The sequence below is a fragment of the Drosophila suzukii genome, chromosome 3 (genome assembly GCF_043229965.1).
Source record: "Drosophila suzukii chromosome 3, CBGP_Dsuzu_IsoJpt1.0, whole genome shotgun sequence".
Taxonomy (NCBI): Eukaryota; Metazoa; Arthropoda; class Insecta; order Diptera; family Drosophilidae; genus Drosophila; species Drosophila suzukii.
This window is the reverse complement of record NC_092082.1, coordinates 51,681,497-51,702,011: the sequence shown is the minus strand read 5'-3', so window position 1 is coordinate 51,702,011 and position 20,515 is coordinate 51,681,497. Positions and strand designations below refer to the sequence as shown.

Sequence of the window (20,515 nt, the reverse complement as noted above, 5' to 3'; positions counted from 1 at the left end):
GCCGAGTCGACCTAGCATGTCCGTTTGCCTGTCCGTCCGTCTGATATCTCGGAAACTATTAGAGCTAATATGTTGGGACTAGGCATGCAGATTCTAGAGATTATTACGCAGCATTACAAACCGCCCAAACGGGTGGCTCCTACAGTTTAAGTGGAAAACAAACTTTAACAGAGATGTATTTTTTTGTCAATACCCATCGATTGTCCCACAAAAATGTTGTCACGCCCACTCTAACACCCACAAACCACTCACAAACTTAAAAAAATCGTCCATATGAACGCTGATATCTCGGAAACTGTGAAAGATAAAAGGTTGGTACCCAAGACTTAAATTGCTTAGCAACACGCCCAAAGCGATAACAACTCTAAATTGCTCTAGCGCCCACATTTTGTAGTAAAATTTTGTCTTTCTGTTTCCAGTATTCCTTACTGCAAACTGTGGTCGAGGCCTGCCAAAAGAAGAAGAACTGCAAGTTTCACGGATCCCTGCAGTTCTACGGTCAGGGCGCCAGCGGTGTGGGCGATTCATCTGGAACAAGCAGTTATTACAGTAGCACGGCCAGCTCCAATGCAATAAACAGCGACCCGTGTCCCAAGCGCAGGAAAATTGTCGAAGTCGCCTACAAATGTCGCCCATGTAAGTCAATTTATCTTTAAAATTATATATCAAGATATCAATAATAGCATTAGCTTTAATGGAAAATTAAATTGTAGCATAGAGGAGGGTGTAGAGGAAAGAATGTACATATGTCTGGCTGTTTGACTTTGTGCACTTTGGCGAACTTTCCTAAAAATTGGGCCTCTACCTCAAAGTTTATTAATCCTGTAATTTTGTTTGTAATTATCTTCATTTTTAAATATTAATTGTTAAAATTTTATGTCAAAAAGGTTTCCAATATTTTTTTCAAAAGTTACAATAGTAATTCTCATTTTGATGAAAAGTAATAGTAAGAACAAAAACTCATTTACATTTTGACAAAATACTAAAAAGTGTGGGCGCTGGACGCGTTTTAGAGTTGTAGTCGCTTGTGGGCGTGTTAGTGGGCGTGGTACCCTTCTGAAACAGACTAGCGCTGCGCGCAAGAATCTGCATGCCAAGTTCCAACATTCTAGCTCTTATAGTTTCCGAGATCTTTATTTAGACAGACGGGCACGGCTAGATCCACTCGGCTAGTGATCCTGATCAAGAATATATTTACTCTATGGGGTCGGTAACCCGTCCTTCTACCTGTTACATACTTAACGACGAATCTAGTATACCCTTTTACTTTACGATAACCCGGCAGAGAAAGTTTGTCTCAGCAAGGAGCCAAGCCCACTCTAAATCTAAATTTTGTTTTTTTGTATTATCAATTATTATCTAGTCGAGAGCGTCGACTATGGCGTCTTCTCTTGTTTTATTTAAAAATTATGGTAAAAATGTTGGTATTTCATGTGAACAATAAGTAGGCATCGGTTAAAATAAAAACATATATAAACTAATCTCATTTTACTCTCTTATTTTAAGATTTAGTTATTTATTTTCTTATGATTATCTGATTGTATTGTAATGTTCAGTCGTTGTGCGCTTCAAAACACCCTTTTTATATCATTTCTTTTAAATCAAGAAAATTCAAAGCAAGCCACTGTGCTATTCTTATTCTTATTAAACTGCCGTTTAAACGCTCAAAGCTCCATCAAGAAAATTGATCATTTAGCTGGCTATTTGTAAACTCCAATGTTGATGTTATTTTGATTCCAATGATTTCTGACCACGAATGGCATACTGGTGGAGCGGAAATTTTGCAAAAAAAGTCTGCAGTGAAAACTAGAATGTTTTATTGAGATTGAGAGTAGAAGAGTTAAAAATCTATTAATTAGCTGTGTATACTACTGAACATAGACTACTTAAAATACAGCCAACTCTTACTTGACTTGACACGATAATGATAGCGGGTGCAGGACAATTAGCATAATCCATAAATTAACCACGTATCCTATATTCTCAAATATATATATATATATATATATTATGCATGCGGTGTTGTATACGCTAAAAAGGTCACTCACCCAAAATACCGAAGATTGTTATCTTACAAGTACATGGCTGATCGTGTTAGGGAAAGTAATTAAGAATTCAAAACAACCCCAAGAGTATAAATCTCAAACTTTAATGATTTTCAAATGTGGGAATATTTTCAAACGCGCCTTCTGTTTCCGTCCCAGAATCTTTTACCGTTAAGTTGTCAAAGATTCTCTTCTTTCTATAAATGTCAAATAAGGTCAAATAAGCTCGCCATCTGAGGCGTTAGTTTTCTGTTCTTAATAAATGTATGCGAAAACAAAAATTTTTTATTTTAATGCTTAGGCGGTGCGCGAAAATACGACATATTTTACAGTAATACTACGATAAAGACAAAAATGTATCTCAAGCCGCTAATTAAGTTTGTGCAGTTTATGGACCCGATACAGTTTCCATTTCCACCGCACAACGATGGTTTCAACGTTTTCGTTCTGGTGTAGAGGTGGTAGAAGATGCTCCACGCTCCGGAAGGCCTGTCGTCGTAGTAGCAGCTGTAGCATCGGTCAAGAGCTGGGCACGGGTCTCCAAATTGTTATAAACCATTTGAAGAAGCTTGGAGTCACTAAGAAGCTCGATGTATGGGTGCCACACGAATTGACGCAAAAAAACATCTTTGACCGTATCGATGCATGCGAATCGCATCTGATTCGCAACAAAATCCACCCGTTTTTGAAGCGTGTGGTGACTGGCGATAAAAAGTGGGTCACTTACAACAGCGTAAGGCGCAAACGGTCGTGGCCGAATTATCCTCCATCAGGACAACGCCAGGCCACACTCACAGAAATTTTACTGTAAAATCGCCCTAAAAACAAGGAAAATCGCCTTAAAACGGGGGTCAATAACGACTACACTTAGGGAGATATTTCCTAGGGCGATTTTTTCTTAAATCTAGGGCGATTTTTCTGTTTTTAAAGGTCAATACCATTGTTTGTGCCTAACCGAAGTAGACACTTCCGGGTCACACCGCGGGACAAGGGGGTAATGAGCACTTGTCGCTGGCACGGGGACGCTTTGCTGGCAGGACGATCGCGTCGCGGCAATGGTAACGAAGGTTACTGCGATGCCGGACCACAGGCGATGCGGAACTGCGCTGAGGAGATAGTGTATTACGAGCCCTATTCCCAGAGGTAGGAAGTAGAACCGCGGAGTTATGAGATGTGTTGATAACTGATTTATTCTTCATTTGATACCTGCTTATATACTACTTGGAACACGGAAGCTTAGTGTAATGATTAGTGAAATAAGCTATAATCTAAAGTAGGTCAGGGAGCTATGATTATGGTGCAGTTGGCTCGGCTAAAACTGCAACATGTGCTGACTGCACATGAGTCGGTGAGAAGGTGAGTTAGTGAGACATATAATATGCTGATAAGCACTTCTCATCTGCAGTGAGTGCTACTGAGCGCCTGGTACTGTTCCCAACTTGGTTTCTGCTTGATTTGTTGGGTGTGGTCATGTTGAGTACCTTTGGGTACGAACAACCATTAACATATGAAAAAAATGTTAAACATCAACGGCGGGATTTCTTGAAATTATGGTGACTTTCTTATTTTAATGGTAAATTGCCCTAAATTTCTCTTGAATGTATGGTGTTTTTCTTGTTTTAAGCCTAGTACTCACACCGACGAAAACCGCGAGCTAACCATAGGAAAGAGCGATAGGCAAGTACGCGGCTAACGCTTTTCGTCGGGCCTGTCTTTCAGCGCGGTACTCAGATGAGCTAAGGAAATACCAGAAAAATTCCGGCTCCCACTTCCTCAAGGCCCATGTTGGCATATTGCGAATCGGAGCTGGACTGCAAAAGGCACGGAAAAAATGGCGAAGCATCCGTGACAAGAGAGGAAAGCCTTAATCTACTAATTAACATAAATAAAATCATCCTTTAAACATTCCATTAATTATACCCGTTACTCGTAGAGTAAAAGGGTATACTAGATTCGTCGGAAAGTATGTAACAGGCAGAAGGAAGCGTTTCCGACCCCATAAAGTATATATATTCTTGATCACGATCACTAGCCGAGTCGATCTAGCCATGTCCGTCTGTCCGTCTGTCCGTCTGACCGTCTGTCCGTCTGTCCGTCTGTCCGTCTGTCTGTCCGTCCGGATGAACGCTGAGATCTCGGAAACTATGGGAGCTAGGCTATTGAGATTTGGCGTGCAGATTCCTGAGCTTCTTACGCAGCGCAAGTTTGTTTCAGCACAGTGCCACGCCCACTCTAACGCCCACAAACCGCCCAAAACTGTGGCTCCTACAGTTTTGATGCTAGATAGAAAATTTTAACTGAAATGTAATGTTCTCATCAATACCTATCGATTGACCCAAAAAAAAGTTTGCCACGCCCACTTTAACGCCCACAAACCGCAAAACCCTGTGACGCCCACAATTTTCATGCTAGATAAAAAATTTTAACTGAAATGTATTGGTCTCGTCAATACCTATCGATTGATCCAAAAAATTTGCCACGCCCACTCTAACGCCCATAACGCTTAAATCTGTATACCGCCGGTAGGTGGCGCATTTTAATCTCGCTTTGCTGCTTGCATATCTCCATTTAGCTGAGTAACGGGTATCTGATAGTCAAGGTACTCGACTATAGCGTTCTCCCTTGTTTTTATTTAATTTTGCACCAGCAGATTCGTGTTTTTAAAGTCCTTCAATTTTTCGTTTGTTAATAAAACAAACCCAGCTGCTTGACAGTAAGACCATGCTACTTGCATTGCGGGTGAACTTTGAATACTGCGGTCACACTACAAAGAATAAGATTTTTCGACTGGTGAAACTCTTAGCCGATCTGAGTACTAGGCTTTAAAGATTAAAGCAAATTTTTATAAAAAAATCGTGCTTGGACATATTGCTGGATCTTGGCAAACAACATCTGCGATACTTTTCCCAAGATTTGTTCGAGGATTATTTGACTTAGTGTCCTTTTTTATTTGAGAGGGTTAGGTTATTATTCGCTCATCGCATGTTGGTAAACTGCTTATTAGAATCATAAGAGCTGAAAGTAGTTATGAACAAGAAAGGAAGTTAACTTCGGCAAGCCGAAGTTTGCATACCTTTGCAGTTATAAGAAATAATCAATGTTGAACCATGTTGAATTTTTAAGGATTATTGCTAGCTTCAGTGATATTTTTAATGTTGAAGAGGTAAAATGTTCTATATCCCAAAGTAAAAAAAAATACGATCAAAATAAACAAAGCAAAATTTGTATAAAAAAAAAATTATTTCATTATTTCTCTGACCGTTTCTTTGACAGCTATATGTTAGAGTCTTCTGATTGTTATTAAATTTAAATCGAAATTCATAAAAATACAAAAAATTATATTCCCAATAGGCGTGTTCGCGTAAAAAACTTGCGCTGCGTACAAGGCTACGCTAAGTCAGAGATTCCAATTCTCTATCTTTGATAGTTTCCGAGATATCCGCGTTCATATTTACGATTTTGTGAACTTTGTGGGCGATTTGTGGGCGTTAGAGTAGGCGTGGCAACCTGCTGAATCAAACTTGCGCTGCGCAGGAATCTCAGGAATCTGCATGCCTAATCCTAGTATTGTAGCTTTTATAGTTTCCGAGATCTCAGCGTTCATACGGACAGACGGACATGGCTAGATCGACTCGGCTAGTGATCTTGATCAAGAATATATATACTTTATGGGGTCGGAAACGCTTCCATCTGCCTGTTACATACTTTCCGACTAATCTAGCAGATTAGAGATTTGGCGTGAAGATTCCTAAGCTTCTTACGCAGCGCAAGTTTGTTTCAGCAGAGTGCCACGCCCACTCTAACGCCCACAAACCGCCCAAAACTGTGGCTCCTACAGATTTGATGCTAGAATACAAATTTTAACTGAAATGTATTGTTCTTATCAATACCTATCGATTGACTCAAAAAAAGTTTGCCACGCCCACTCTAACGCCCATAACGCTTAAATCTGTCTACCGCCGGTAGGTGGCGCATTTTAATCCCGCTTTGCTGCTTGCATATCTCCATTTCCCTTTGGTCCCTATAGCTGAGTAACGGGTATCTGACAGTCGAGGTATTCGACTATAGCGTTCTTCCTTGTTTACTCATCGAAACGAGTCAGATTTCATTTGTCGTTCCTTTAGGTTAGCTCGCGAGTTGATATCAAACATGGCAAGGATTTCAAGTAAAAATTGGCTATATTTTAAGGGCCTATTGAAATTTTCTATTCATGTCTTCTAGTTTATTATAGGTAGAGCCATAAAGACTAAAAATGCAGAACAAATTTTTTTTTAATTATTGCGACAATCGGGATATAATATATTTTAATACCAACTTTTATATTTTCATTCCATTTTGAATCACTGTTCTGAAACAAATCTACTATATAACAAGGAAGAACGCTATAGTCGAGTACCTTGACTATCAGATACCCGTTACTTTAAGGGAAATGGAGATATGCAAGCAGCAAAGCGAGATTGAAATGCGCCACCTACCGGCGGTATACAGATTTAAGCGTTATGGGCGTTAGAGTGGGCGTGGCAAATTTATTTTTGGATCAATTGATAGGAACTGACGACACCAATACATTTCAGTTAAAATTTTTTATCAAGCATGCCAATTGCGGGCGTCACAGGTTTTCGCGGTTTGTGGGCGTTTAAGTGATTGATGAGAACAATACATTTCAGTTAAAATTTTCTATCTAGCATCAAAACTGTAGGAGTTACAGTTTTGGGCGGTTTGTGGGCGTTAGAGTGGGCGTGGCAGTCTACTGAAACAAACTTGCGTTGCGTAAGAAGCTCAGGAATCTGTACGCCAAATCTCAATAGCCTAGCTCTCATAGTTTCCGAGATCTCAGCGTTCATCCGGACAGACAGACGGACAGACGGACATGGCTAGATCGACTCGGCTAGTGATCCTGATCAAGAATATATATACTTTATGGGGTCGGAAACGCTTCCTTCTGCCTGTTACATACTTTCCGACGAATCTAGTATACCCTTTTACTCTACGAGTAACGGGTATAAAAATAGTGTTCACTGTAAAATTATGAAAAAAGTAAAAAAAAAAATAAGTTATTCGTTTCCTAACATTTCAATTGGAAACCATCAAATCAATCACGTGTATTGTGCAATTTTTATTCAATTTCAACAGCAGGCACTTGTCGTTAAGGAGGTAAGTTGAACTGTGTAAATTATGTGGATCTTGCAATCGAGGTTAAATTCAGCAATCTGTCCATAGTCCAAAATGCCTAAAGGACGACGTGGGAACATCGGCCGCCGCACAAGACATGCAAGCCAGCAAGAAGTGTATTCACAGAACTTAAGCGAAGAAAGACAAAATATAATAAGGGAAAATGCCCGATTGAGACAACGCGTGAGCACACGAAGATCATTGGCATCATTGTGATGATGAAAATTTAGATATTGGACCAATGACGACTATATGCCGATATTGCAAAGCTTCAAAGCTCAAAAGAGAAACGGTTGGATTGTGCTGCGCAAGTGGAAAAGTCAAACTGGATCCATTACTTACACCACCACAGCCACTGAAACCATTGATCGATGCAAGTGATCCCGATTCCAGTCATTTTCTTCCACACATCCTTGAATACAATAACTGCTTTCGCATGACTTTCTTTGGAGCTAATATCTTTCAAGAAGGCGTCTTCATGCCGACTTGCAAGGTAAAAGATACAACACACATAACCAATCACTCACACCAACACAATGAATTGCAACACATACAACTACATATACACCACACACTGCACCACCACACGTTCAGAAGTTACACTGTATTCTTCAACAAATGAATGTTCGCAATTACAGATACAAGGACAAATATATCATTTGCATGGTTCAATGGTGCCAACACCAAATGAACCGCATAAATTTCAGCAAATATATTTCATTTCATCGATGGTGGATCAGCTGAATGTGCGGTGCAATATACAGGGAATACAACAGTTAAAGAGACGAATTATTGAACAATTGCAAGCATTTTTTCACTCTAATAATGCTTTGGTTAATATGTTCAAAACAGCATTGGAACGAATGCCCTCGGATACGCACAACTTTGTCATAAGAACGGATTGTACCCCAACAGGTGAACATGTGCGAAGATTCAATGAAGATCCAACTAAATCGCGAGACTTTGTCTTTCAGCGAAGAAGCAGTATCATGTATCGTGTAAACGAGACACGTCGTTTGTACGATGTGTTACAATATCCAATTATTTATTAGCAAGGGCAAGACGGATACGTTATCACGTTGAAGATGGTCGATCCATTAATTATATATATATAACATTTAATGCTATTGGTTTCCATTAACAACTCATTTAATTTTGAATTTTCAGGCGTATCAACGAATTACAAGAAAGAACGCTATAGTCGAGTACCTCGACTATCAGATACCCGTTACTCAGCTAAAGGGACCAAAGGGAAATGGAGATATGCAAGCAATAAGCCAGATTGAAATGCTACACCCACCAGTGATCTCAATTTATGGTTTTGTGGGCGGTAGACAGGTTTAAGCGTTATGGGCGTTAGAGTGGCCGTGGCAAACTTTTTTTTGGGTCAATCGATAGGTGTTGACGAGACTAATACATATCAGTTAAAGTTTTTTTCTAGCAAGGAATCTGTGGGCTCCAAAGGCTTAGACGGTTAGTGGGCATTAGAGTGGGGTAAAGAATGTGAAAAAATTAAAAGGTCGGTACATTTAGCTTCTCCGGTGTTCCTACTTTAAATCATCTACATTTCTTCTTTCACCTGAACCAATTGGCTTAATATTATTATTATTATTATATTAAAAATTGGAGAAAATCAGGAACCCATTCGATCGGTTTCGGTTCTGTGTCTTTATATTGTAGTCGCGTTAATTATGTCTGTGGCCGGGAGTGGCTGGTATGAGTCTTCGTTTTGATAATGTGGTCCGGATGTGGTTGGTTTAGAGATTCTAGATTTAGTAATAAAATCAACTTCTTCTTTTCAGTGTCGCTCCAAGACTGATTTTTATTTAAGTTCAGAGTACATACGAGACCTAGCTTAAGAGTGGGGTACATATGCTGTGCTTGCGAAATACACTTGGTCAGCATTTTCGGCCGGATGCCTGTGGCCCAGTTGTGTTGCCTGTGTTGGCGGTTCGATGTCCGGGCTGAACGGCATCGCCGTTAGTGGGATGTCGCCCGGGGGGGTTTGGGTGAAGGTGATGTCATTTGCAAGACATCAGCGGTAACTCCTCCCCCCTTACCTTGGAACGATGGCCATAACGAAGGTATGGCGGGAGTGACAATGGGATCCGCAAGGGTAGGGAAAAGAATTGTCTTCTTTCTGTTAAAGGTCCAGGCAACAGCTGTAATCAGGATTGACAGTGCGACGAGTATGTATATTATCGACAGGTTGGTAGTGGCACGATCCTCTGTGTTGGTAACTGCTAATCCATTTTCCAGGTTGCTAAGGTGTAAAACCCGTAGGCCTATGGGTTAATCCGTAGGGATTTTTGTCAAGTTCTGGACGTGAGGGAGTGGCGGCCTCAACGTATTTGGTTCCATTGGCGGAGATAGAACAGTTATCGTATTTTGTGAGCATAGATCCGATAAAGATCTTGCTCGAGATGCAGTCGGAGGTGATGTTCAAGTTCTCCACGTTGAGGAACACCATCAATCCTTTCATAGGATCGAAGATCTGTGGTTGGTGACCCCTTTTTATTGTGCTGCAGGTCGCTTCCTTGTCGTCCAGAAGGTTGTAGAGGCATTCCGTGTTATTCGGTGTTAAGGGAGTTTCGCAAACATGTGTACTACCCACTTTTATGCATGGTGTATCTATAATCTTTATTTCTACATCATTCTTAATAATAACATTTGGTAGGCTTACATACATTGTTTTGTTGAGTGGTAATGCAATGAGGCGGTTGTAAGATTGTTGGGACAGAATCTGAACTTTTATCTTAAATATAAATGTTTTATTGACAGTAGTGGATTCTAGTGAAAGCACATTATATAATTTATGTTCTAACTGAACTTTTACCTTTTGGTCTGCTAGTAAGTTTTTTATTTTTTTCATAGGCGTCCATATTACCCGAGACTATTTTTTTTTTATGTAGTGTAAGTTTCAAATCTTTAAAACCAGGGTCGTTAGGTAAGTTTCCTGTTACCTCATGTATTTTAGTTGCTGATTCCTCGTAGTTGCTCAGATATTACATGCTTAAAAATTTTAAAGGATTAACACTCTCGCTGTTCCCAAGTTGATTTTTAAAAAGGGTTGGTCTTTATCCAAGATCTCGCTAACGAGCCGTTGAGTTGTTCCCAAGGTCAATCTGTAAAATTACATTGTAAGTGAATATCAAAGTCTCGTAAGTATGTTTATGTGTTATTTGTTTGTATTATGACCTTCTCATTTTTATGTTTGTGTAGTTTTTGCTTTTTCTATGGTGCGTTCTGTTACCCCGCTATCCAGTTAGACCGTGTGCTTACTAAAACGAGGTGTAATTTTATTTCTCCTATTTTCCTTGCAAAAAATAGAAGTACCAACCGGTAAATCAGGGGGGTCTGTCCTGTTTTCGTTTAGGCGATCTATTCGTCTTTTCGTTGCAACCTCCATGTGTCTTTTTAAGGAAGGGTATAGTGTAGTCTGGAATTCGTTTAACTTTAGTAAATAATCGTGTTCGTTGTCGAATTTGTTTTTTTTTAAATATGTGAGTGCGGCCACTAAGGTTGAAGTAGGTTATTATTGTTTCAAAAAGTATTTCGTCGTGCCCTGAGGTTAATTTTAATTCCTTTCTCTCACTCAGAATTATTCTATAGATTTCTGTTAAAGTGGAATGTAAACGTTCTACCGTCGAGTTACTACTTGACTGTTGGAAGGAAGTGACATGTTGTTCTATTTCGTATGGTGCCAAGAAGTCTTTAAAAACGGCCCCGGAGAAATCGGCCCCATGATCAAGTATTATCATTTTTGGTATTCCAAATTGCAAAAGAAGGTTTTGAAGGGTTTAATAACGAGAATAGAGTTTCTGTTGGTTATTGGGTAGGCTTGAGCAAACTTAGAGAACCTATCTATAATTGTTAAGTTATAATTGTTTTTAGTGGTATAAATGTCCGTGTGTAATATCTCTAGGGGCCTACTCGGTATTTCTGGTAGAACAAATGGTGGTTTCTGAGGGCACCTATCATGCTTAAGTGTGAGGCAGGTTTCACAATTCCTGATTACCTGAGAAATTAGAGACTTTAGTTGGGGTACGTAAATTTCCCTTTTTAGATGCTGGTACACCTCTTTCACACCTCTATGATTGTTGTTAGAGTGGTGGGTTCTTATTAGGTTGTTAATTTAGTTAGTGTCGACAGAACGATAAGACATCTGTAAATCTTATATAGATTGGAGGTTAAAGATGGTTCCGTAATACGCGTCCGTGTTTTATTTTTAAATGGGGTGCTCACTAAAAATGAGGGGGTCTGGCCGATTTCGAAAAAAACTTGTGTGAAAATTGAAAGTTTTAAGCGGAATCTTAGCTAATGAGATCCCGATTAAAATATTTGGCTTAACGCCGTTGACAAGTGTGTTCGGTTCGATTCTACTCAAAGCATCCGCAATGACGTTTTGCGAGCCTTTTTTGTAGATAATGCCGTAGTCGTACTCGGAAAGGGTTAGTTTCCATCGGAGGAGTTTCTGGTTTTGGCCCTTAAAGTTTTGCAGCCACACTAAAGGTTTATGGTCGGTAATGACTTTGAACTTGTTGCCATACAGATATGGGCGAAAGTACTTAACCGCCCAGATTATCGCTAACATCTCTTTCTCTATAGTCGAATACCGGGTTTCCGCTTCATTCAAGGTTCTACTTCAAAAAATCGGTCTGTCGGTGTCAGATGTCATTACCAAACATTACCAAAAACGTACGTCGTCGTAAAATAAGTCCCTCGGAAACGAAAAGATTGCTGTTAACCTCAAGAGGATTACTAAGAAAATCGCCTTCTCTTAGGTTAACTGGTAGTTTTATAATAGTTTTACTTCGGGCTCGGATGACCGTTTTGAGTGGTCCTGTAGCCCAACCAAGAAGGCATTAAGGCAAATTCCATCTTAAAGAGCTCTTTTTGATGTTGCACTTACTCCGTGGTCTGGGTCTGTGAGGAGTGACAATAGTTCACTACGGAGTCTAGTGATTTCGAAAATCAATTTACCCAAGGACAACCCATTGGGGAGGATCTGAATTTCGTTGATGACTATTGGTTCTGTTTTCTTGCATGCATACATGCGTTTGAGGTTTTCTCTAATACTGTCGCATTCAAGTTTAGTGTGCAAAATATTCCTATAATTTTGTTTCTCAAAGTTCTTAGTAGAAATTGTCCGTACGGGGTTTGATCTTTTCCCCTTATTAACATAAATATCTCCTCAACGCTTGCAAACAAATTTATGTAGGGTACCTGGAGTCCTTTCGAAAGAAGACAACTGTTTAACGTAGGCTTGTATATCGGTGGGGCTCAAAGTGGTATTTAGGGTTGTGGTAGTTGACGTGTTCAGGATGGTGCTAGTACTATTGCTGGGGGTAGTGGTCCTAGAAACCCCCGATGCGTTAGCCGAAACCATGATCAAAGTTTCTTCCTCCCTAATATTTGGTATGCTTGTGCTACTTCTGAGTCCTAGTCTGGTTCTTGCTTTTATACCCGTTACTCGAAGAGTAAAAGGGTATACTAGATTTGTCGGAAGGTATGTAACAGGCAGAAGGAAGCGTTTCCGACCCCATAAAGTATATATATTCTTGATCAGGATCACTAGCCGAGTCGATCTAGCCATGTCCGTCTGTCCGGATGAACGCTGAGATCTCGGAAAGTATAAGAGGAAGGCTATTGAGATTTGGCGTGCAGATTCCTGAGCTTCTTACGCAGCGCAAGTTTGTTTCAGCAATGTGCAACGCCCACTCTTACCCCCACAAGCCGCCCAAAACTGTGGCTCCTACAGTTTTAATGCTAGAATACAAATTTTAACTTTAATGTATTGTTCTCATCAATACCTATCGATTGACCTAAAAAAGTTTGCCACGCCCACTTTAACGCCTACAAACCGCCCAAACCTGTGACACCCACAATTTTCATGCTGGATACAAAATTTTAACTAAAATGTATTGGTCTCGTCAATACCTTTCGATTGATCAAAAAAAAAATTTGCCACGCCCACTCTAACGCCCATAACGCTTAAATCTGTCTACCGCCGGTAGGTGGCGTATTTTAGTCTCGCATTGCTGCTTGCATATCTCCATTTCTCTTTGGTCCCTTTAGCTGAGTAACAGGTATCTGATAGTCGAGGTACTCGACTATAGCGTTCTTCCTTGTTTTTACTATTGTTTTGTTTGACATTCGGTTGAACTAAATACGTATTTGCGCAATTAAAGGTTAGTAAATATACATGAATTTGAAGTTATATATGCTGGTAAATATATATTGTGCCTTTATAAGAAATTTTTAGAGGGAATGTTCTCATGAGTAGTTTAAAAATGGTTTTTCTTAGTGTATAGGGCATAATATGTGTATATTAAAATGTGGATGCGATAGTAACGAATAGTTACTAGTGTTTGTGTTGTTGTATTACACTGAGAATCTGTAAAACAGACATAATTTGTGTACGTGTGTGTGTCTTTTTTTCTAAGTTGTGGCAACCATGGGTAAAAGTGATTGGTCCGTTTGTTGTGGGAATAATGAATGTTAAGATTTTTGTATGCTTCTCTTGAAAATTGTAATTCGATTTTAATTTTAAATTATGCTGCAAATGGCAACAATGTTAGTTAATTGGGAGTCTTTTTCAACAATTTTGTCGAAGAGTTTGTGTTCTTTTCTGCAACATTGTAGCTCTTCTTCGTCGAGTCTGGGACTCAAACGTATCGAGTTTCATAGCTAGACCAGGGGGAAAGGAGGGGGAAAAGAAATTATTCCATCGAGTTGTCGTCGGCTCCCGGACTCACGCTTATTATATGTACATAAAATAGCGGAGAGCCTGGAACAAGACCGACACGAGTGGTACCCTTCTTCCCTTTCCTCTATGTAGAGGGAATGCTCAGCCATGAATATAATATTTTTTGAATGGGTGCATGTTGCAAATGTGAATTTGTGTTATGTAGAAGCTCAAAATTTGAATGTGTGCGTCCATAATTAATGTGCATCAGCGATAGATGGTTACAGTTGATATGTGTGCAAAATAAAATTTCCAATGTACGATTTTGTTTGGAGTATTTTTATATATCCATATTTAATGCACAATGCATTTTGTGCCGATCAGCGATTGATGGTCACAGCTAATACAGACATATGATAAAAAATTGTAGTGTATAATTTGCTTGAAACATTTTAATTTTGTACATCCATAATAATGCGCGATGCATTTTGTGCCAATCAGCGATTGATGGTAACAATTGGTATTTATATTTTGTTAGGGTTTTGTTGGTACACACACATTATTGATAGTTTTTTTTTGTGTTAGGCTTCACTAACTCGCTGACTTAGACCGTTGGTATTTTATTACTTTTTTTATTATCCGCACAAATATGTTTGCTCTTTTTCATTTTCCATTTTTAAGCCAAAAGGGCAACCCAATTTATTACATAGTGGCTACTATGATGATTCGGTGAATTCCATCCTTGGTTCTTTTAAAAACCGGCTGCGCCAATTATGTCTGTGGCCGGGAGTGGCTGGTATGAGTCTTCGTTTTGATAATGTGGTCCGGGTGTGGTTGGTTTAGAGATTCTAGATTTAGTAATAAAATCAACTTCTTATTTTCAGTGTCGCTCTAAGTCTGATTATTACACCCGTTACTCGAAGAGTAAAAGGGTATACTAGATTCGTCGGAAAGTATGTAACAGGCAGAAGGAAACGTTATCGACCCCACAAAGTATATATATTCTTGATCAGGATCACTAGCCCGTCCGTCTGTCCGTATGAACGCTGAGATCTCGGAAACTATACAAGCTACAATACTGGGATTAGGCATGCAGATTACTGAGATTCCTGCGCAGCGCAAGTTTGCTTCAGCAGAGTGCCACGCCCACACTAAAGCCCACTAACCGCCCAAAACTGTGGCTCCTACAGTTTTGGCGCTAGAATAAAAATTCTAACTGAAATGTATTGCTCTCGTCAATGCCTATCGACTCACCCAAAAAAAAGTTTGCCACGCCCACTAAAACGCCCACAAACCTCCCATAAACTTCAAAAAATCTTTAAAAAAAACGTGGATATCTCGGAAACTGTCAAAGATAGAGAATTGGGATCTCAGATTTAGATTCCGTAGCCTTGCACCCAGCGCAAGTTTGTTACGCGAATATGCCACGCCCACTCTAACGCCCACAAACCACAAACCTATCGATCGATTCAAAAAAAATTTCCACGCCCACTCTGACGCCCATAACGCTTAAATGTGTCTACCGCCGGTAGGTGGCGCATTTCAATCTCGCTTTGCTGCTTGAATATCTCCATTTCCCTTTGGTTCCTTTAGCTGAGTAACGGGTATCTGATAGTCGAGGTACTCTAAGCGTTCTTCCTTGTTATACCCGTTACTCGTAGAGTAAAAGGGTATACTAGATTCGTCGGAAAGTATGTAACAGGCAGAAGGAAGCGTTTTCGACCATAAAGTATATATATTCTTGATCAGGATCACTAGCCGAGTCGATCAAGCCATGTCCGTCTGTCTGTCCGGATGAACGCTGAGATCTCGGAAACTATAAGAGCTAGGCTAGGCAAATTCCTGAACTTCTTACGCAGCGCAAGTTTGATTCAGCAGAGTGCCACGCCCACACTAAAGCCCACAAACCGCCCAAATTCGTGGCTCCTACGGTTTTGATGCTGGAATAAAAAGTTTAACTGAAATGTATTGCTCTCATCAATACCTATCGATTGATTTTAAAAAAAAAATTGCCACGCCCACTTTAACGCCCACAAACCGCCCAAGCCTGTGGCGCCCACAAGTTTCATGCTAGATAAAAAATTTTAACTGAAATGTATTGGTCTCGTCAACACCTATCGATTGATCCAAAAAAAATGTTCCACGCCCACTCTAACGCCCATAACGCTTAAATCAGTCTACCGCCGGTAGGTGGCGCATTTTAATCTCGCTTGCTGATTGCATATCTCCATTTATCTGAGTAACGGGTATCTGATAGTCAAGGTACAAGGTATAGCGTTCTTCCTTGTTATTATTTAAGTTCTGAGTACATATGAGACCTAGCTTAAGAGTGGGGTACATATGCTGTGCTTGCGAAATACCCTTGGTCAGCATTTTCGGCCGGATACCTGTGGCCCAGTTGCTTACATGATTCGGCATCCAGAGTCCGCTGTTTTGGCAGTTCGATGTCCTGGTTGAACGGCATCGCCGTTAATGAGACGTCGCCCGGGGGGTTTGGGTGGAGGTGATGTCACTTGCAAGACGTCAGCGGTACGTCGTTCGCACACTCTCCTGGTGCGCTTCGTCACTACGTGTACTGCCGTCCACAGTGATATATATTCCTGATCAGGGGCACTAGCCAAGTCGAACTAGCCATGTCTTTTGGTTCGTCCGTATGAACGCTGACAAAACTATAAAAGCTAGAAAAATAGAATTTTGCAGTGCAAGTTTGTTTCATCGTAGTGCCCACTCCAACGCCCACAACGCTGTTTCCTTTCTAGCGCTCCAAGGAGAAATCTTACTTATATGAAACACAGGTCCAAAAAATGTTGAGGATCTTGTTGCTAACGCTTTTATACCCATTAATAGGTAGAATAAGCGTTTCCGACCCTATAAAGTATACACATTCTTTATCAGGATCACTAGCCGAGTCGATCTAGCCATGTCCATCTGTCAGTATTAAGGAAAGAGATGCTAGGTATTACTACGCGGCCCACTCTAATTCTAAATATTTTGTAAAAGTGCAAATGTCATTTTCTGTCTTTTATCAATAGCACTCCATAAAGTAAAGAGCGATTCTATTTGTGCACGTGTTGGTTTTATCCGAGTGACACGCCCACATTTTGAAGCTAGAGGGTTAAAATTTGCATTCAGATTCTGCTAGTGCAGGTTATGTTTGCTTCAACAGAGTGACAAGCCTAAATTTTAGAAAATTTTTTCAGTGTACTTTTTGTTTTATTTTATTTATCAAAATCTATCGACGTGCCATCAATTAGGTAACATGTGAAATTGGTAAACTGAGTTACGCTTATATGATAGTCGAGGCACTCGTCTATATCTTCTATCTTGTTTTAAAATTAATAAATATTACTGTTTGATTTTTTTATTATATTATAGATGAGTTCCGGAGTAAAGTTGCGTGCCACAATGACGTAGCTCAACTGGAGTGCAATCCGTACTCCCGGATAGCCGTATATAGTGCCAGTTTTGGAAGAACAGAGTACGAGAGCATTCAGTGCCCCCAGCCGCAAGGAGTTCGCGAAGAAAGTAAGTTCGGGGTGCAAAAGTATAACAGAGCCAATCACCTGCTATTTTGTTAAAATGTATCTCGTAATAACACATTTTTACGAAATTAAATTGATTATCTGCAACAGTTATTAAAAAAAATAAAAGTAATTACATTTGATTTTGGTTCAGGAGAAATTAGGGTAAAGAATAAATGTACTAAAAAACGAGTCGAACGGCATCAAACCCATCATAACTGATCATCCGTTAGGATGTATGACATTTTTAAGATATTTGGATAATTTTCAAAATGAGAGCTGAATTTATGTTTGTCGGATTTTGGTTTCGCGGCTTATTCGGGTAAAAGTAAAAAGAGTAAATTTACTAAAAAACGATTCGAACGGCATCAAAGCCATCACAACTGAATACCCGTTAAAATGTATGAAATTTTTAAGATATTTATAGTTTTCAATGAGAGCTGAATTTATGTTTGTCGGATTTTGGTTTCTCGGCTTATCCGGTCAATTCTTATACGTCCTACCCGTAGAGAAAAGGGGTACATTATATACGTCGGAAAGTAAATATGTAACAAGTAGAAGATAGCGTTTCCAACAATATAAAGTATGTATATTCTTGATGAGGATTATTAGCCGAGTGGATCTATTAACGCTGTGATCTCGGAAACTATTCCCGTTATTCCCGTTACTCGTAGAGTAAAAGGGTGTACTAGATTCGTCGGTAAGTATGCAACAGGCAGAAGGAAGCGTTTCCGATCTCATAAAGTATATATATATATAAAGCTTAAATCAGTCTACGCCCACATAAACATATATTGAGATCGCGGGTAGGTGGCGCATTTCAATCTCGCTTTGCTGCTGCATATCTCAATTTCCCTTTTGTTACTTAAGCTGAGTAACGGGTATCTGATAGTTGAGGTACTATATCGTTCCTCCCTGTTTTCCTATAAAGAACTTTTTTTTGGTGTTAAGTTACTCTGAACCTTGAGCAGCTAAGAATATTATTTGGCCCCCTCGCCTATGTGTGCGGTAAAAAACGTTTGTAGGCAATGAATATCAAAAAGTGTTTGTCTGAAAAATTATGATAAGTTTGTCTGAATGGTGACATTATTATTTAAAATTCACAGTACGTAAAAGTTAGTTTCTAAGCAATTGAGGTCAAATTTTTATTATAAGACCAATTCTTCGAAATTATATATGGGAAAAACGAGAAAAACATATCCATTCCGCTGCAGTATAGTTTATATATTGTATTATATATTATAGTTTTACATAAGGCCAGAAAGCACAAAAAATACCATTGTCTTTGGCATTTTTATAAGCATTGCATGCTGACAGTTCGTGATCTTCAATTTTAACGTGGCTTGCAATAAAATGTACTTCTAATGAGCTTTAAAGCATAATAGCAATTTACTTGGATAAACTAAAATTAAACAAGAGAGAACGCTGTAGTCGATGCTATCGACTATCAGATACCCGCTAAGTGTACAGGGACCATTCAGGGAGTGCGAGGGAGACAGAGATATAGAAGTAGCAAAGCGTCTGTTTTCAAGATTGAAAACTTTCTTTGCTTATAACTTTATAATGAATGGCCCGATTTTTTCGCATGTATTTAGACATTGGTAATCAAAATAAAATCGTATTTAAATTTATTTTAAATATTAGACGGGTTTAGGCGCTATGGGCGTTTGTGGGCGTTAGCGCTGGCGGAACAAACTAGGGCGCTGCGCAAGAAGCTCAAGAATCTACATGCCAAATCCCGACTTTCTAGTTCTTATAGATTCCGAGATCTCAGACGGACAAACGTTCAGGGTTAGATCGACTTGATAAGTGATTCTGATCAGAATGTTAATACACTATAGGGTCGGAAGCGCTTTGTTCTACCTGTTACATACTTTCCGATGAACCTAGAATACCGTTCTACTGTACGAGTAAAGAGTATAAAAAAGTTGTTAAAGGTCTTGTTGGCTTTATTGAATTAAACATTACTATGATCAATTACACTGTGCAACATTTTTAGGGTTTGGGAGTGAAGTCGCAGTTTAGTTTTTAAATTGTGAAAGTACTCATCGAATCGAGTCAGACCTTATTTGCCGTTCCTCTACTTTAGCTCGCGATTGGGTATTAAAGCAATTTAATAATTTCAAATAAAAATTGGCTATATCTTAAGGGCCTATTGCAATTTTCTGTTCATGTTTTCAAGATTATTATAGGTATAGCCAAGAAAACTAATAACGCAATCCAAAGACGTTTAAAAAAATTCACCTATCGGGAAATAGGTTTTAAAATTCCGGAAATATACCATATTGTATTTAATGTATTTGGTTGGTATTTACCAGATCCTATATTTTAAATATTGAGTCTAACGAATAACATTAACCGTTTTAAAACAAATTATGTATATTTTATGCTTCTGTGTTTTTGACTAAAATATCATTGTGGACTGTTCCCTAAATTCGAATATCCTTAAGAGATATTGCCTTATAAATTCAGTGTTACACCAAATCTTAAAGTCGAGCTAAGCCAGAGGATCAACAAATGGGTTCTGACTCGTTAGATGAGTACTTTCAGATTAAGAAATCCAAACTGCGGTTACATTTTTCGTGTTGCACTGTGTTATTATGGGGAAACATTAACTATTGGCTATTTTGGTGTTGATTGCGTACCAATTAGAACTATAGCTTGTTGTATTTACTAAAGATATCTCCGCATAACGCCTATATCTCCGAAACTATAAAAGCTGGAATGTTCCTCATCTATGCAGCGTAAGAGCCTTATAGGTAGGGCGCATTCTGTTCCTTGGAGAGTAAAGAGCTCTTTGCATTGCTTTGACATCCGTTGTGGCCAGAACTCTCGCAATATTTTGAAAGAAGTAAGGTTTGGCCACTTCTTGTTTGGTTCGAGATTAAAGAAGTCTCTGTATACTAACCCGCACGTGCTCATAGGACTGCCCAAACACCCCCCTCCCTGGAGGGAACCAAGATAGTGCCCACTCTAGTGAGTTCGTCGTCTGCAAACTGATCCGCCATCTCGTTAAGGTATTTGCGGCAGTCGTTTACAGCTTTGGTGTTTAAGGCTAGTTGGACGAGCGAGCGAAATGCTGCCTGACT

The 20,515-nt window shown here is 39.4% G+C and overlaps 1 protein-coding gene across 1 annotated transcript in view; it reads left to right on the top strand.

Moving 5' to 3' along the window:
- The window catches only part of LOC139352815 (uncharacterized), a 97,444-nt gene that overhangs the window by 26,894 nt on the left and 50,035 nt on the right, over positions 1-20,515 (top strand). The window contains exons 4-5 of the mRNA XM_070995450.1: positions 420-636; positions 17,281-17,430. Of these exons, the coding sequence (XP_070851551.1) occupies positions 420-636; positions 17,281-17,430 (367 nt within the window). The remainder of the gene's footprint in view (positions 1-419; positions 637-17,280; positions 17,431-20,515) is intronic.